The sequence below is a fragment of the Rhinoraja longicauda genome, chromosome 41, assembly GCF_053455715.1.
Source record: "Rhinoraja longicauda isolate Sanriku21f chromosome 41, sRhiLon1.1, whole genome shotgun sequence".
Lineage (NCBI taxonomy): Eukaryota > Metazoa > Chordata > Chondrichthyes > Rajiformes > Arhynchobatidae > Rhinoraja > Rhinoraja longicauda.
In genome coordinates, this window is record NC_135993.1 from 9,077,536 (window position 1) to 9,095,113 (window position 17,578).

Below are 17,578 nucleotides of genomic sequence, written 5' to 3' on the forward strand. Positions count from 1 at the left end.
TAAGCTGTGAGTGATGGGGTGGGAGAGACAATATACACTTTGGGCAACATTAAATATTTTGTTGAAAATTTAAAATCTTAAGATGCTGGAAATCTGAAATAAAAATGAAGTACACCCTATCACAAATACTACATTTGTTCTCTCTACCCCTCCCTATCTGCAATGTAAAGCTCATTTCCTCACTCCTCCAGGTCTGATGAAGTGTTCAGTCTGTTTTCAGGCCACATGGAGTTTTCAGCACTTTCCTTGTCATTGGCTTTTTGTGTCTATGTGGGACTGAACAGAGCTGAAACATCTTCAGTCGGAGGATTGTGAGCCTTTAATATTATTGTCAAGTATACTGAAGGCCGAAACACTGATATAACAAGAAATAGAGGTACGAGTCCATGCTGACCAGCGATCCCCATTCACTAGCATAATCCTAAACACCAGGGACAATTTTAAGCAAAACCAATCAGCCTACAAACCTGTACGCCTTTGGAAAATCCACAGGGAGAACGTACAAACTCCGTCCAGTCGGCACCCGTAGTCAGGATCGATCTTAGATCTCTGCGCAGTACGGTAGCAACTCTACTGCTGTGCCACCATGCTGCCCAGGTATGGTTCAGTGGTGGCATTAAGGGAGGGCAGTCAGAACCGTTTCCCCAGGCTGAAAATGTTCAACACTAGAGGGCATAGCTGTAAAGGGAGAGGGGGGAAAGTTTTTTTTACACAGCTGTGGGGGCCCCTCTCATTTAATCCCTTTTCTCAACTGCTTTTTTCATCTTTTCATTCCTGCTTTCTTCTCTTCCCTTCCTCCTCCATCTGTTGTAAGGGGTACAGTCGATAGATGTATGATGCACTTTCACTCAGAGCTGGGCTTGAGTATGGGGAATGTAATGTGTGGGACCCTTGATAGAAGTTGCATTTGTCTGCCTTCCACTGGGACACCAGTTGAGAGGAATCCAAGCACGGCCATGGTTTGACAAATTATGGATGAAAATAATGACCATAAATTATTGGAAGATGGGATTTAACATCTTCAAATCTTAATTGGTATCTATTCACAGTTATCATAAGGATAATGTTCTCTTGCACAGCTGCACTAGTTGCAATTTCCTGAGGTGCACAGAATAAATGTAGATTTAGAAAAGAGTGACAACTTTGTTTTAACACCTTAACAATGCTCTGCAGATCGTTCACTAGTTCTGTTATCCCACTTTCTCATCCACTCCCTACACATTATGGGTGATTAATAGAGGCCAATTAACCTACAAATCCGCTTGCCTTTGGGACATGGTAGAAAACTGGATTATGCAGAGGAAACCTGTGCGATCACGGGGAGAACGTGCAAACTCCACACAGACAGCATTATGAGATAGCAGCTCTACCAGCTGCACCACACGATCAGTCTGAAGAAAGGTCTCGACCCGAAACATCACCCATTCCTTCTCTTCTGAGATGCTGCCTGACCTGCTGAGTTACTTCAGCATTTTTTGAATAAATACCGATTTGTACCAGCATCTGCAGTTATTTTCTTACACCCTGAAGAAGGATGTATGTCCTCCACAGAGACTGCCTGACCTGATAAGTTACTCCAGCACTTTGTGTTCTAACCTCAAATACATTACCATTTTGTCTGTTTATGCTCCTCTGGGCAGTTTGCACGAATGAACTCAATGGCTTCGCGGTTGCAACTTCTGAATCTTATGACCCTTCCTATTAGTTCATTTTTGTTTGCCTCTGATGCATAAACATTCTCTGTTGGACATTTTGGCATCCGCCACAAATCTTTAATGCTGATTTTCCAGACAATGCTTTAGTTTTACTCATTCTGATTGAGTTCCAAAGATCAAAGGCCATTGAGTCAAATCACAGCTAATCTCTCCTGTAGTTCAGTCTCCTTGGTTCCATATTTTCTCACAGTCTGGCCTAAAAGAACATTTACCAACTTCAAATTACTCTGAAACTCAACAACCGTCTGTGGGGAATATTCCAAATTACTTGAGTAGTATCATCCTGTTATTGGTCTTGTTCCCACAGCTCCATTATGTTATCGGTTAATAAAACTAAAAGACACTAACCATAAATCAAGAATTTTGGATTTATTTTTTCTCGTGTGTTTTCACCTGTATTCAGTACATTATGGAGATTTATGATGGGAAGCCAGTGATTATTGGTGTAAACACAAAGAACAGCAGATGCCGGTTTACAAAAAAGGACACAAAGTGCTGGATTGATCAGCGACTCAGGCAGCATATCTGGAGAACATGGAGAAACATAGAAAATAGGTGCAGGAGTAGGCCATTCGGCCCTTCGAGCCTGTATCACCATTCAATATGATCATGGCTGATCATCCAACTCAGTATCCTGTACCTGCCTTCTCTCCATACCCCCTGATCCCTTTAGCCACAAGGGCCACATCTAACTCTCTCTTAAATATAGCCAATGAACTGGCCTCGACTACCTTCTGTGGCAGAGAATTCCACAGATTCACCACTCTCTGTGAAAAAAAAGTTCTCATCTCGGTCCTAAAAGACTTCCCCCTTATCCTTAAACTGTGACCCCTTGTTCTGGACTTCCCCAACATCGGGAACAATCTTCCTGCATCTAGCCTGTCCAACCCCTTAAGAATTTTGTAAGTTTCTATAAGATCCCCCCTCAATCTTCTAAATTCCAGCGAGTACAAGCCGAGTTATCCAGTCTTTCTTCATATGAAAGTCCTGCCATCCCAGGAATCAATCTGGTGAACCTTCTCTGTACTCCCTCTATGGCAAGAATGTCTTTCCTCAGATTAGAAGTGACATTTCGGATTGGGACCCTTCAGACTGACTTCAGGGATCAGCGCTGGGAGCCCTACTGTTTGTTATGTACAGTAAGTACTTGAATCTAAATGTAAGGGGTACAATTAGTAAATCTGCGGATGTCAAAAATTGGTCAGAAAGTTGCTATGTTACAACAGGGTTCCGTTCTGTAACCCAAACTGTCCATAAGGTGGAAATGAGCTGAAACCGTGTGTGGGAGAGGATCACAGAAACAAGTCTGAAGAAGAGTTTCGACCCGAAACATCATCAATTCCTTCTCCAAAGAGTGCTGCCTGACCCGCTGAGTTACTCCAGCATTTTGTGTCTATCTTCGGTATAAACTAGCAACTGCAGTTCTTTCCTAAGCAGTTGTGATGGGAGAGCAAACAGGCACGGTGAGAGCGGCCTCCAGCTGATCTACTGACTCAGTGAGTGAATGAGTGTTTGTTCAGCAGTCCCAGCTCTACTCAGTTCCACCGAGACTCCCATCGCCACGCCTCGGGGAGAGAAGATTTCTCCCCATAATTTTCCCTAAACATTTACCAGAATGTTGCATTTCCTCGTCTTTTGAATGGAATTAAAACATTCCCATCTGTTTTAGCAAGTGAAAATTAAAGGGACATATCACAAGGATTGTGTCAAGAACATGGGGAGAGGGCCTTATAGGCGCAAAGAAACACAAGCCTTGGGTAAAAGAGCGAAATGGAGGGGAGACGTGAATTATAGCAGGCAGTAAGTAGGAAACAATTTGCGTTACTATGTTAAAAGTGGAATGCAAATACAAACCTCTGATCAAATCTATTTTTTATTTTTTGATTTAAGGCAAATATTGTACAGATCACAAGACTGGGTTTCCTGGTAATAGGCAAGATGCGATTATCTCTTAAGCTTTGCTTTTGTGAACGTTTAACAGAGAAATGTTTTATCAGATCTCTTTATTTATGTCTGTCTGTCAATTCTTGTTCTGCATTTTCCAGACAATGAATGAATGAGAGTAGATGTTTAGCTGCACTGCAGTGTGGGATTTGAATTCAATCTTCAAGTCGTGCGAATGCATCTTATTGCTGTTCTATCACCTACTCAAGGAGAGGTGAAGAGCCACACTAATGATCAATCCAGGTCTGACCCTTGATTCTTTTCCACCCGATGCACAGAATCGCTTCAGTCACCAATGTCTAATTTGACTCAGAGGTACCTTTCTATCTTTTAGAAGTAAAGTACGGTTAATACTCTGCTCCCTCCTCCTGTCCCTCCCTTGTTGATCCCCTTCATCCTCTGTCCCTCCCTCATTTATCCCCTTCATCCTCAGTTTATTTTAGAGATACAGTGCGGAAACAGGCCCTTCGGTCCACCGGGTCCGTGCCAACCAGCAATCCCCGCACACTAACACAATCCTACACCCACTAGGGACAATTTTTACATTTACCAAGCCAATTAACCAACAAACCTGTACGTCTTTGGAGTCTCTCGATTCTTTATCCCACCCACCTCCTGCCCCTCCCTCTTTAACCCCTCTTCTTGAGGACAGGATAGAAAGGTCAGTTTGGGAATGGGACGGAAAGTTAAAGTGTTGAGCAACCGGGTGATCACATCGGCTGCAACCCCGCATTTTAGGTTTAACTCTAACCTTAAAGTATTAGAAGTTGAAAAACATTTATTACCGTTTCAATTCTAAAAAGGATTTACTGACGGTATCACACATCCACATAAAACAGCGAGATTTTGTTTGTGTGTAAGGAATCGCACATCCCTGTACAGTTTATAATGCGTGATGCAAAGATTTACCACCTTCAATAACAGGCAGCTGAAGCATCTTAAGGGGATTAGACTACTAGAAAGTGTGATAAGTTTGGTGTTTAAAATATCTTATAAAACATCTTATGGCACAGCGGTAGAGTTGCTGCCTTACAGCGCCAGAGACCCGGATTCGATTCCGTCTACGGGTGCTGTCTGTATGGAATTTGTACGTTTTCTCCCCTCACCTGCGTGGGTTTTCTCCGGGATTTTCAATCCCTTCTGCCTCTGTCCCTCTCTTTCTTTATCCCCCTGTCCCCTACCTCTCTCCTCTGGCTGTCCCTTATCCCCTCCCTCCTCTGGCCGTCCCTTATCCCCTCCTTCCTCTGGCCGTCCCTTCCTCATCCCCTCCCTCCTCTGGCCCTCCCTTCCTCATCTCCTCCCTGCTCTGGCTGCCCCTTCCTCATCCCCTCCCTCCTCTGGCCGTCCCTTCCTCATCCCCTCCCTCCTCTGGCCGTCCCTTATCCCCTCCCTCCTCTGGCCGTCCCTTCCTCATCCCCTCCCTCCTCTGGCCGTCCCTTATCCCCTCCCTCCTCTGGCCGTCCCTTCCTCATCCCCTCCCTCCTCTGGCCGTCCCTTATCCCCTCCCTCCTCTGGCCCTCCCTTCCTCATCCCCTCCCTCATCCCCTCCCTCCTCTGGCCGCCCCTTCCTCATCCCCTCCCTCCTCTGGCCCTCCCTTCCTCATCCCCTCCCTCCTCTGGCCCTCCCTCCTCTGGCCGTCCCTTATCCCCTCCCTCCTCTGGCCGTCCCTTCCTCACCCCCTCCCTCCTCTGGCCCTCCCTTCCTCATCCCCTCCCTCCTCTGGCCCTCCCTCCTCTGGCCGTCCCTTATCCCCTCCCTCCTCTGGCCGTCCCTTCCTCATCCCCTCCCTCCTCTGGCCCTCCCTTCCTCATCCCCTCCTTTCCTTATCCCCTCCCTTCCTCATCCCCTCCTTCCTCTGGCCGTCCCTTCCTCATCCTCTCCCTCCTCTGGTCGTCCCTTCTTCATTCCCTTCCTCCTCTGGCCCTCCCTTCCTCATCCCTCCCTCCTCTGGCCCTCCCTTCCTCATCCCTCCCTCCTCTGGCCCTCTCTTCCTCATCCCTCCCTCCTCTGGCCCTCATCCCCTCCCCCCCCCCCCCTTTGTCCGTCTCCATTCCCCAGGCCACGCCCCTGACCAGGGTCCCGCCCCTTTGCTCGACGCCAATTGGACGCCGGCGAATGACTGACGAGCTGTGCGGAGGAACCTTCCAGAAGCGGCCGGTGGGTGCGCGAGAGCGACTGCGCACCGCTTCAAACCGGCGCCGACCCGACCGACCCTCCCCTCCTCAATCCTGCGGCAAGCACCAGGACGAGAGGCGGCGGTTAGGACGCCAGAGCCGGAGACAGTTGGGGCCCCGTGAGACTGCGGCGCGGATAATGGAAGCGGTCTCGTACCGAGTGGAGTCACTGCCGGTGGTCAACCTGCGCATCGGCAGCTCGCTCACCTCCTTTGTCTCGGAGAAACGATTCAACCGCGGCATCACCGTGTCCGAGTTCAAGGTGGGCAGCGAGTCGGTGCGGGGCCGCGGGCCCGGCCGCGGCGGTGTCGGCGCCTAACGGCTGAAGGCCTAGGGAGGTGCCGGGGGAGGGGGCCGGGCGGCTGGGCACAGATGGTGGGGGAAGGGCATGAGGGGCGGGGCACAGTGAGACGGGGCGGGGCCGGGCACAGAGGGGGCGTGGCCAGCGAGGAGGGGAGGGGTCTGATGAGTGGGGCACATGTGGTGTGGGCGTGGCCAGCGAGGAGGGGAGGAGTCTGATGGCGGGGCACGTGTAGTGGGGGCGGGGTCTGAGTAGGGCGTGTACCCGGGGGTAGGCGGGGCTCCTGGGCAGTGTCCTGAGGGAGCTGTGTGGGGTGCCCGTGAGGGGCTGGGGGTGTTTGGCAGCGGGTGGGTATGAGTGAGTGTGAGGATGGTGTATAACCTGTTGGGCTAAGGCAAGAAGACACAAGAAACTGCAAAATAAAGACACCAAGTGCTGGAGTAACTCGGTGGGTAAGGCAGCATCTCTGGAGAACATGAACAGATAATGTTTTGGGTCTGGACCTTCTTCAGACCTTTTGTGGTAAGGAAGGGAGAAAGCTAGAAGAAAGGTGGGAGGAGGACAAAGCTTGGTGAGTGATAGGTACATATGGGTGAGGGAAGTGAGTTCATAGGTAAATGATTGGGCAAAGGCCAGCGATTAAAAGACAAAAGATGTGAGATAACTATAGAAAAGTATGAATTATAAAGTCAGAGGAAAGAATATAGGTGGAAGGGTAGAAATTGGTGTTAGTCCAAATGGGGCGTAGAGAAAAGGGAAAAAATAGGTTTACTTATAGGTCAGTTACCTGAAATTGGCGAATTCAATCTTCATGCTGTCTATTATCGTTGAACCCAACATCTATGAAGTTGTAAAACACCTCATAATTTTTCTTCTGTGAAATAAGATTAAAAAAAGACTGGAATACAGGCAGACAACTGGAATAGGATGCTGCACACACAGTCACATTTTTATAATGCAGGGTTGACAGGGAATTATATTGAAGAGAGAGATATGACGTTACTTTGCACCCCTCCCGAATTTGGTGGAAAGTTTCCGCTTATTTCATTTCCGCCATTCCAATTTCGCCTCACATTTTTCCGCAAAACAGTCGGTAATTGCAATTTATCAATTTGGCCACTAGAGGTCGCTAGGGGTTCCGCGAGAAATCCCCACGCCCTGGGCGTCTCCCCGAAAATATGGCACCTAGGCTGGGCAAGGCAGCCAATCTCAACCTCATCGGGATTTCCATGGCCGATCGGTGGGTTGAATTTGCAACTCTGGAACTCGAGCCCAACTGGAGCCAGCACATCTATCCCCATAGCCGACTTGCTTGGCCAGCTAGATAAACCAGCAAAGCTCTGGAACCGGGAGTGCCAGAAAACCAGTGGTGTAACTGAAATGAGTAAATATTAAATTCAAATGCATGATTATATAACTATATTAATTAATTTGTCGTCGTGGCTATCCCTCGAGGTCGAGGATGATGGTCTACGTTCCGTTCACAGAACGAAGACGCCTGTGCTTGTGTTTAATTAATTAAGGCAGGGTTAAAATATAAAACACCAATTTTGGAAAACACTCCCCATTTCACTAGCTGGTCGAATTAATGTTATAAAGATGATCTTCCTCCCACAGCTACTATACTTATTTCAAGCAATCCCGATACACCTTCCAAAAAATTTTTTTTTTTTAATTGATTCAATTATTACTAATTTTATTTGGGATTATAAGACCCATAGAATAAATAAAAGACATTTATGCAAGTCTAAAACTAATGGAGGATTTGCTTTACCAAACTTCCTATTTTATTACTGGGCGGTTAATATTAAAAATATAACCTTCTGGCTGGACGACATTGATTGGCAACCAGATTGGTTAAAGTTGGAGAAGGAGGATTGCTTACCATTTGACATTGGTGCGATCTTATTCGCCCCAATAACTTTGAATAAAAAAACATATGGAGGAAATCCAATTATACATAGTGTTATCCGTATTTGGAAACAATTAAAACACTTTAAAATTGAGTAATTTATCTTTCTTCCTACCCATTGCAAATAACCCTTCTTTCAAACCGTCTGTCTCAGATAGAGGATTCATTCAATGGAAAAGTTATGGAATTAAAATGGTGGGAGACCTCTATCATAAGGGAACTTTTCTCTTTTCAGGAATTACAACAGAAGTATGGATTACATGCTAATAATTTTTTTAGATATTTACAACTCAGAGATTATGTAAAATCACATACGCAAGAATATAGATTTAGAGGCCCAGGAATTCTTGATGAATGCTTGAACCGTCACTACAATACAAATAAATTAATATCTTATATTTATAACACTCTTTTAGATACTGACATTCCGTCATCAGAATCATATAGACGAGCATGGGAGGACGAATTGGCTCAACCCATAACGCAAGACATATGGGACGAAAGTTTACAACACATCCATCAATGCTCGTTAAACACTAGACACATTAATACAATTTAAAATATTACACAGACTACATTATTCGAAGACAAAATTAAACAGGATCTTCCCAAGTATCTCTCCTATTTGTGATAAATGTCAATTTCAAGAAGCCAATTTAACTCACACTTTTGTGACTTGTACAAATATGCAAAATTTTTGGATCGATAAAATTAATAATTTTAGGATTATCAGAACACATTACAAACCTTACGTTAAGTCAGAGACGCTTTCTTGACTACAGTTTAATAACTGCGAAAAAATTAATACTTAAATTTTGGGGGAAAACAGTAACCCCCACAACTAAAATGTGGATTACGGAAATGACCGAGACCTTGCATTTGGAAAAAATAATGTTTGCCTTAATTGACAAACCAGATCTATTTTTTTTTAAATATGGTCTCCATTTATTGAATTTTTAAAAAAGTAAATGGGTTTGTCACAAAACTAAAATTTAAAACTAAAGTTAAAACTTGAGTTTAGGGTTGGATGTACAACTATACTCACTAACTCCCGGATCTATCCCCATAATTTTTATGTTTGTAATTCTCTTTTTTCTTTGCTTTCTCTATTAGTTTATAGTCTTTTTTTTTCAGTCTCTTTTCATCTTTATTTTTTCTTAAAAAATTTAAAATTGAAGCTATGTAAGAACTCTATAACCAGTTTGTCGTTTATTATTATTTGTACATATGCTTTAAAAAATTTAAAATTAAAAAAATATATATATATAAAACACAGCAGAGAAGCCAATTACCACCTTTTTGGGCTGATTATCAATTAATGTGCGAATTTATTTCAACGAGTACTTCCGTATGCTTAGTGGAGTCGCATATATCAACTCTTTCTTCATAACTTAGTCATACATTTTATGACCATTGTTCTTTTATTCAATATCAAGAGAATTGGGACGTGTAAGGAAAAAGCAAAATAGAAAAACAAAACAAAACAATTTTGTCTTTGTATTGCAAAAAGTATCTCTGTTCAATAATCTTTCCATAAATAGTACAATATACTCATGATAGGCCTGACATTGTACATGTAGTCCAAGAACTACAGACTGTTGGAAATAATAGTTGTTTTTCACACATGAATGTAGCACGATGCGTATGCGTATTTGGTATGCATACTTTTTTTTGCTGAAAAGTTGCATTTGGTGCCATATTATGAATTTTGATGTAAAATTCTGAATCTATCCTGAGTGGATATATGGCTCCATTAAAGGAAGTTGAAATTATGCTGTAGCTATATAACCCTCTAGTTAGACAACACATGGATTACTGAGAGGAGTTCTGGGTCACTATATTTTAGGAAGAATAAATTGGCTTCGTACAGTGTGCAATTGCTGAAATTTAAAGATTATGTAAACTGTTTATATTTCTTTGAATTGAAGAGTTCCTCCTCTTGGAAAAAAAAAGAAATGATGGGTGATTGAGTTACGAATTGTCTACTTTTGTTGAACCCAAGATCTATGAAGTTGTAAAATACCTCATGACTTCTTCTGTGAAATAAGATGAAACAGACTGGAATACAGGCAGACAGCTGGAATAGGATGCTACACGCACAATCATATTTTTATAATGCAGAGCTGCAAGGGAATTGTATTGAAGAGAGAGATGTGAGGTTACTGTGACAGGGAGCCCCACCACAAAATAGTTTGATGCATTATTAATACTATTCTACAATAAGAAGATGTACTGATTTTCAATAAAACTCAAGACTCACTATCGTTGAACAGACTGTTTAAATTCTAGAAGTATTGTGCTCATTTTAAAAAAAAATATTGATCATTTTTGTAATAGTGTAAATTGGAACTGATTGTGGGCTCTCCTGCCTCGTGCATGGACCTGGAGTTGTTCAGCCCAGATGACAAATTCCTTGGCTTACTAGACCAAGATGATGCCCTGCTTGGATCCTACCCTGTAGATGATCGCTGCCGAATACATGTGAGTATACTACAGTCAGATAATTATTGTCAGTAAATTCAATGAATGTAGGCCATCTAACTCAGTTGTAATCAGAATATACTTGTTTCCATTAAAAGTAAAACATTTCTGTCGTGATTATTAATATTGTTTCAGTATATTTTTAATTACTGTAGCTTTATTGCAAAGTATCAGTTTAGTTTAGAGATACGATGCGGGACCAGCGATCCCCGTACACTATCCGACACACTGGGAACAATTTACAATTTTTACAGAAGCCAATTATTCTACAAACCTATACGTCTTTGGAGTGTGGGAGAAACCCCGCGGGGTCACGGGGAGAACATACAAATTTCGCACAGATAGCACCTGTAGTCAGGATCAAAACTGGGTCTCTGGTGCTGTAAGACAGCAAGTCTACTACCACTTCGCCACCATCATCTTTTAGATATAGTTAAACCAATGACTGGTGTACATTTGGGTCCATGATTTTACTTAATGATTTAGATGCTGCATAAAATCAAATCAACTCAACTGTTTACTTGTGTGCAACAAATTACAGTAGTATGGATAATTCTGAATAATTTGCAATAAAAATAGTAGAAAAGTTTGAAAGTCTTGAACTACCCAAGGATGCTAGTGCTGTCTCTGGAGTTTGCAGCACTTTCTGTGATTGCATGGGTTTCCACTGGGTGTTCTTTTTTCCTCCCATATCCCAAAAACCTGTTGGCATGTTAATTGACTATGGTAAATTAGTCCTATGTTTCTAAAGAATTGAATGGGAATAGTAAGGAAATAAATCAGAAGGCAAATATTTTTCTTCCAGTCAGGATGCAGTAAATCAAAAGCAAATCTCGCATGCTTTGACGGACATCAACAAACAAACTGAACCTTACAAATCATTCCTCCGATGGCCAGTTTCCAGATGCAAGAACAAAGACGCCCAAGAGATTTGCTTTCCATTTTAAATAGCTTGTTTACTTAAATCATTCCCCTCAACCAGTACAAAGAGACTGTTACTGGCTTTCATGGACCTTGCTTGAAAGAGATCTTCAAATGTATTCCCTATCTTTTGTATTGAATGAAATGTTTGCTTTGCAACAGACTAAATTAAATTAAACCCTTGCTGTAGCAAAGATTTATGAGAAAATTGGGAAGACCTGTAAATCCTGCTTTGGCATGGAAATCGGACTTGTTCACAATGTTCCAGATGCCCTCACACCAGGCCTGCAATGGACCACATTGTCTTTAATCTTGGATTCAAATTTTTGTTTTCTGAATTTTTTTAAATTACTAGATAGGCAGTATGTTTTCAGACAATACTGAAGCAGTGCAGACGATGAAGTTTAGATTCTTGTTCAGGTAGCCACTTTGCATCACTAATCTGGAGCTATGCAGGATAGTTCTTGCCATCCTTCACTTAAAGTTAATAGGATGATTGTTTCAAGTCTGTTTTCTAGGTAACAGACAAAAGTGGAATAAAGGTGGGAGAATATGACGATGTTTCTAAAGTTATTAAGTACGAAATGTCTAATGAAGCATATGAAAACAGACCAGGTAAGGCATTTTGATAATATAATGTTCTAGTTAATTTTGACAAGTTTCTTTCTCATTGAGACGTTGAATGTACATTTCATACAATGCAGAATGTAGACATTTTGTATTTTAAATGAGCTAAATATGAGGAGAAAGAGCCGATTGGAGGGTGAACCCTGCAGGAGCCTGGGGCTTAGCTGGATCGGGAACTGCTCCAGTAGACCTAGCACACAGTCGGACCAACTGGGTTTTGGCAATGTCGCCAAAACATGGCTGCCCCTGCATGTGTAAATATGCAAAACGAATTTCACTCTGCATTACACATGTGACAAATAAAGCATAATTGAATCAATTTCATTTTTGTAACTATTTACTACGTAACCGATTTTCTTCTAGGTTGGTCTTGAAGCATGTATTGAATTTGGTAGATGGTACTAGGCTGAAATTTGACAGGGTTTGAATATAACTCTCATTTTTGGCCCATGTCACACTCTTTATCTTTAAGCTAAGATTTACTACAAAATAGACAATAGCTATCTCCCTGCGTTGAATGGGATTTCTGTTGGTCCTTTAAATTTTGACAATAAATTGTGAAGAAAAACTAAAATGTTTATTGACCTGATTTTAAACAAACAATCCTAGATGATGCATTATATTCTGGTGCTAATAAACAAATTCACTAAAATGAAATGACTCCTGCAGAATACCAGATAACAAACCATTCACTGTCCTCGCCCATTTAACCCACTTCTTTTGGCTGTCTTGAGTTCGTCCAATTTCAATGTATTGATAAAATTCAGTCAATTAGAGTGACTCATCTTCTGTCTTTTAACTGAGGTTTATCAACAAGAATTAGAAACATTTTACATGTGAGGAAAAACAATTTCTAATACTGTGCAATTCTACAGTCTACTTAAGAAAGCTAAAAACAATTACAAAAAATGAGAGTACCTATGAATTTTACAAGTCTGCTTTCTTTGTATGTGAGAGAGTAAGAGGCAGATTACGCGGACAAAACCAGATGAGGTGTGGAACTGGATCACTGAAATCATTAGGGTAACCACCAAAAATGGCCTGTGCAGCACCTCCATCCAACTCAAGGTAGAGAAAGCCATACGGCTAGTGCTAAAAACTTAATAAAATTGGAAGTTCATTTTGTCCACCACTAATAGACAAAGGTATAAAATGTAAAATGTTTTACTTGGCATTGGTAGTTTGTGACACCTGATCATGAAATATCTATTGTTTTTTCATCTTGCATAGCAACAGAATCAGATGAGGAATCATGGAAATGGATACCAACCTGATTCTTTGTTCAAGCTGATGAGGCGATGGTGTGGGGTGGCAGGTTACACATTAATGAGTAGTGTTCTCTAATAAATAGAAATACAACAGCACTGTGTACTCCCTTCTCTGGTTTTATTTGGTTGCGACAATTGCCCTTATTCACTGCTTCTGATTTCCATTTGTAACGATGTTCAGAGAAAAAGAAATTGCACGAAGAAAAAACATTCAAATCACATTTTGAATTTTTAAGCTAAAAGTGTGTGAATGCATCAGTTATTCTCTCCAGAGGGCATGTGTCTGGCATTAATCATAAAGATATGATTAATGGCGGCGCTGCCATAGCAGCTGCGGCTTACCTGCGGTCCATTTGTCTTTGTGTTTTTGTTGTTGTTTTGTCTTAATTGTAGTTGTGATGTCGTGTTTTTGTGTTTGTGTACTATGTGTGTATGTAGGGGGGAGGGGGGGAACTGTAAAATTGTAAATAGGTGTCCCGAACGGAGACCCGACCTTTGTTTTCTGGGTGTTGTCTCCGTTCCTGCTGCGGCCAACCATCGGCCCAACTCCTGGAGCTGGCGGCCTCCAGGGCTCCGGTTTGCAGAGCCCGCGGACCGGACTTACCATCAGCGGAGCTGGCCGTCTTCGGAGGCTGCGGGAGCGGCTGAGACTCGCCTTAGGCTCGGGCCGTGTGGATGCCGACATCGGGAGCTCCGGCAGCGGCAGCGTGTTCGCCCGCCCCGGATCGCGGGGCTTGGGACGCGGACATTTCACCGTCCGGCGCGGCGTAAAATATGCCGCGGGATATTTCTCTGCTGGGCGGGGGCTTCAATGTCGGGAGCCACGACCGCCCCGACGTGCAACAACAGCGGCAGCGTGTTCGCCCGCCCCGGATCGGACTTATCATCAGCGGAGCCGGCCGTCTTCGGAGGCTGCGGGAGCGGCTGCGACTCGCCTTAGGCTCGGCCCGCTGTGGACCGTCCGACGCGGCCTGCAACCACAACAACCTGGCCGCGGGAGAGGACAGCAGGAGAAGGGAAAGACATTGTGGCCTTCCATCACAGTGAGGAGAGGACTGGAGGAGACTCACTGTGATGGATGTTTCTTTGATGGATGTTTCTTTTTTTGTGTGTTTTTGGGGTTGTGTAATTTTAATGCCTATTTAATGCTTTTATTGTTGGACTGTGGGTGACTGAATTTCGTCCAATATTGGATGACAAATAAAGCTATCTTGAATCTTGAATTACATTATGTGGAAGAGTATTCTTAATGTGTGTTGTTAAAACTGGAGGTTGGAACAGTCTCATTGATGTCATTTGCTTAGTTTATGTATTGGATTGGTGTTGCTGATGGTGAAATTTGATTATCTTTTACCAGGAAGTAGTTTATATTTTATTTTTTCATGTATTCGTCGCTTTGCACACTACGATGTTAAGCTGCATCTCCAGTTGACGTGGCTTTTAACTGAAAGTACTTTGGGCTGTCTGGTAACAATGTGGACTGGTGTCTATTTCAGATTCAGCACGATTATTCCTTAAGCACAGCAAGCTGGGCTTGTATAATGAGGACCAGAGGGCAAAGGAAGAGATGGAGATGGAGCAGAAACAACAGGAGGAAAAGGCTTTGGCAGACGACATCATTGTTGGCTCAAGGTGTGAAGTTCTAAAATCGGGACAGCCAACCAAGCGAGGCACAGTGATGTATGTTGGTGAGTTGATTAGAGATCCCTGGATAAAGTTCAGAGAATGCTGATGTAGAAAACAATGCTGTCCAAGAATATATTGGGAACAATAATGCAACATTAATTGAAGATGAAACCACAATTTGACTTGTGAACTAAGACGGCAACTGATCTCTTGAATCGGGACTAGAAACACTGTCATCACCTGAGTAGCCCTGGACTCTCCTTTTGTCCTATCCATCCCTCCCTAACTCTCAGCAACTTAAAGCTCATTTTATTTTCACTGCTGCCTCACAGCACCAGAGTCTGGTTTCGATGGTGACCTCGGGTGCTAGATGTATGGAGTTTGCACTGTGATTGTGTGGATTTTCTCTGGTTTCCTCCAACATCACAAAGACGTGTGGGGTTATAGGTTAATTGGCTTCTAAATTGTACCAAGCATGCAGGGAGTGGATAGAAAAGTGGGATAACATACAACTAGTTGAACGGGAGATCGACAGTCAGTGTGGGCTGAAGGGCCTGTTTCCATGCTGTATCTTTCAATCAATTCATTTCCATTGCCATATAAATCTGGGCTTACTGTTTCAGGTCAAACCGAATTTAAGCCGGGATACTGGGTTGGATTGAAATATGACGAACCTTTAGGGAAACATGATGGCAGGTAAAAACCTTTGTGACATTCCAAATTATTTGAGACTGTTGAACCATGTGCTGAGTTGACATTTTGAAGGCAAAAAGCAGAATTACAGTTTTTCACTCATTGTTCCTCATCAAATAATTGTGTTCATTCTGCAGCGTTAATGGAAAAAAATACTTTGAATGTCAGTACAAGTATGGAGCATTTGTAAAGCCACAGTCAGTAATAGTGGGAGATTATCCAGAGGAAGACTATGGTTTAAATGATGAAATATGAATGCTAATCATCCTACATCTTGGAAGCATTGCACAGCGGACTTGTATCCTGAAGATCCAGAATCCAATGATTCCTTGTTACAGTTAAATGCAAGTGGCTGGAATTACTGAATATGTTAGGACTTTGCAGTTATGTGACTTATCTGCTCTGCAGATTGCTTGGCTCATGATGAAATAAAGACGTCTATTACTTTTTTTCAATTTGCTACATTCAAAGTATTCCTAATTCAGCAACTGACACTAGTTACTTGAAAATCCAGACAAAATTTGCAAAGTACATTAGTTTGACAAAAGGCACTGTTGTGAGTCACACTTGGAATCTCTCTTGTATTGTGATTGTTCTGCATTATAAGGTCCAAATGTAAACAATATTACACTTGACTGTAATCTGGGCTGAATTATGCCCATCATTTACTCTTGATACTTTTTGTGAAGCAAAGAGTTACTTCCTTTAAGAGTTTTGTCGTTTTATACTTGAGTATTTTGCGATTCTGTTTACTACGGCAAACGTTATTGAATTTTCAGCTGAAGTAAATGATCAATCAATCGCCAAAGTAACATACTATGGTAATCATCATTAAGAGTTGACAAATTGAGTAATAACTAGTCTAATTTTTCTTTGATTTATTGTCAGGAGAAATTAGGTACAAACGCTAAACAAAATACTTGAAATCTTGCATAATTTCTGCCTTGGTTCCTTACTGAGCGAAGGTATTTATGCAGAGGTCTATGTTGTCTGCTGTGTAAGAGGTTGCATGGAAAACATGGTTGATTATTTTTTCTTGTGTTTTCCTGAGAGTTTATCACATTTGATAACTTTAAAAGTTTGTTTTCTTGCCAAACACCCATTTCCTGCTGTTTGAGAGATGAGCTAGTGACTCCTTCCATGTGTCACTGAATGTTATTTTAGCCAGGGTGTGCACAGATTTGTTTCTTAGAGTTGTTTTAACTTGTCTTAACTTGTACTACTGGTTATTATTGCTGCTGATAAAAGAAAATTAACCCCTACTGCACAGTGGTCATTTTGTCTCACTCCATACATTCCATGCACAAATGTTTTAAAGTTTGTTGCTGATCCATTACAGTTTTCTTAGCATGTTTGACAATTGGCTGCTTTATTAAGGCATCTCTTGCAACAAGGTTTCAACACATGTACACCAATGTGTTTTTGATCTGTAAAAGAAAGTGGAATAATAAAGCTTCGATGCCTGTTGGCAGTTTTTCCATTGTGTTTGGGTATTAGTTATTGAGTTGGCCACAAATCAATTTCACGTGGTAATGGCTTATTCTGAAACAAATTCGCCAGAGATTTTGTGTGATTTTCAGTCATTCAGTCACATCAAAATAATTCTTATGAGCAGAAAAGTGGCCCATCCAGAGAGGGTGAAATGGACAGAGCAAAATGGACTATGATGGGATGTGGAAGAGATAGCAAAGTTAGCACTGACTGGGAGAGAATTAATTCTCCTCTGTCTGCCCCTTTCCTGCATTAATTGGTTGATTTCCCTTGATATCTAAAGATCTAGGTTCAGTCTCTACAGCCCTTTCGTGCACAAAATAACACAAATTTCACTACCCTGAGATGAGGGAATTTCCTCCCTCAGCCCTGAATGGCCACCTTTGAGTCAGACCCTCCATGGGATAAACACCGTTTCAGTTAC

The 17,578-nt window shown here is 42.4% G+C and overlaps 1 protein-coding gene across 1 annotated transcript; it reads left to right on the top strand.

The window, feature by feature from the left end:
* The first annotated feature begins 5,798 nt into the window (after nt 1–5,798).
* On the top strand, nt 5,799–17,139 carry tbcb (tubulin folding cofactor B). The gene is made up of 6 exons (XM_078431224.1): nt 5,799–6,096; nt 10,385–10,528; nt 11,968–12,064; nt 14,841–15,032; nt 15,594–15,666; nt 15,801–17,139. Exons 1-6 carry the CDS (start codon nt 5,974–5,976, stop codon nt 15,916–15,918), a joined length of 747 nt encoding a protein of 248 aa, XP_078287350.1. The 5' UTR covers nt 5,799–5,973; the 3' UTR covers nt 15,919–17,139.
* Nucleotides 17,140–17,578: the final 439 nt, after the last annotated feature.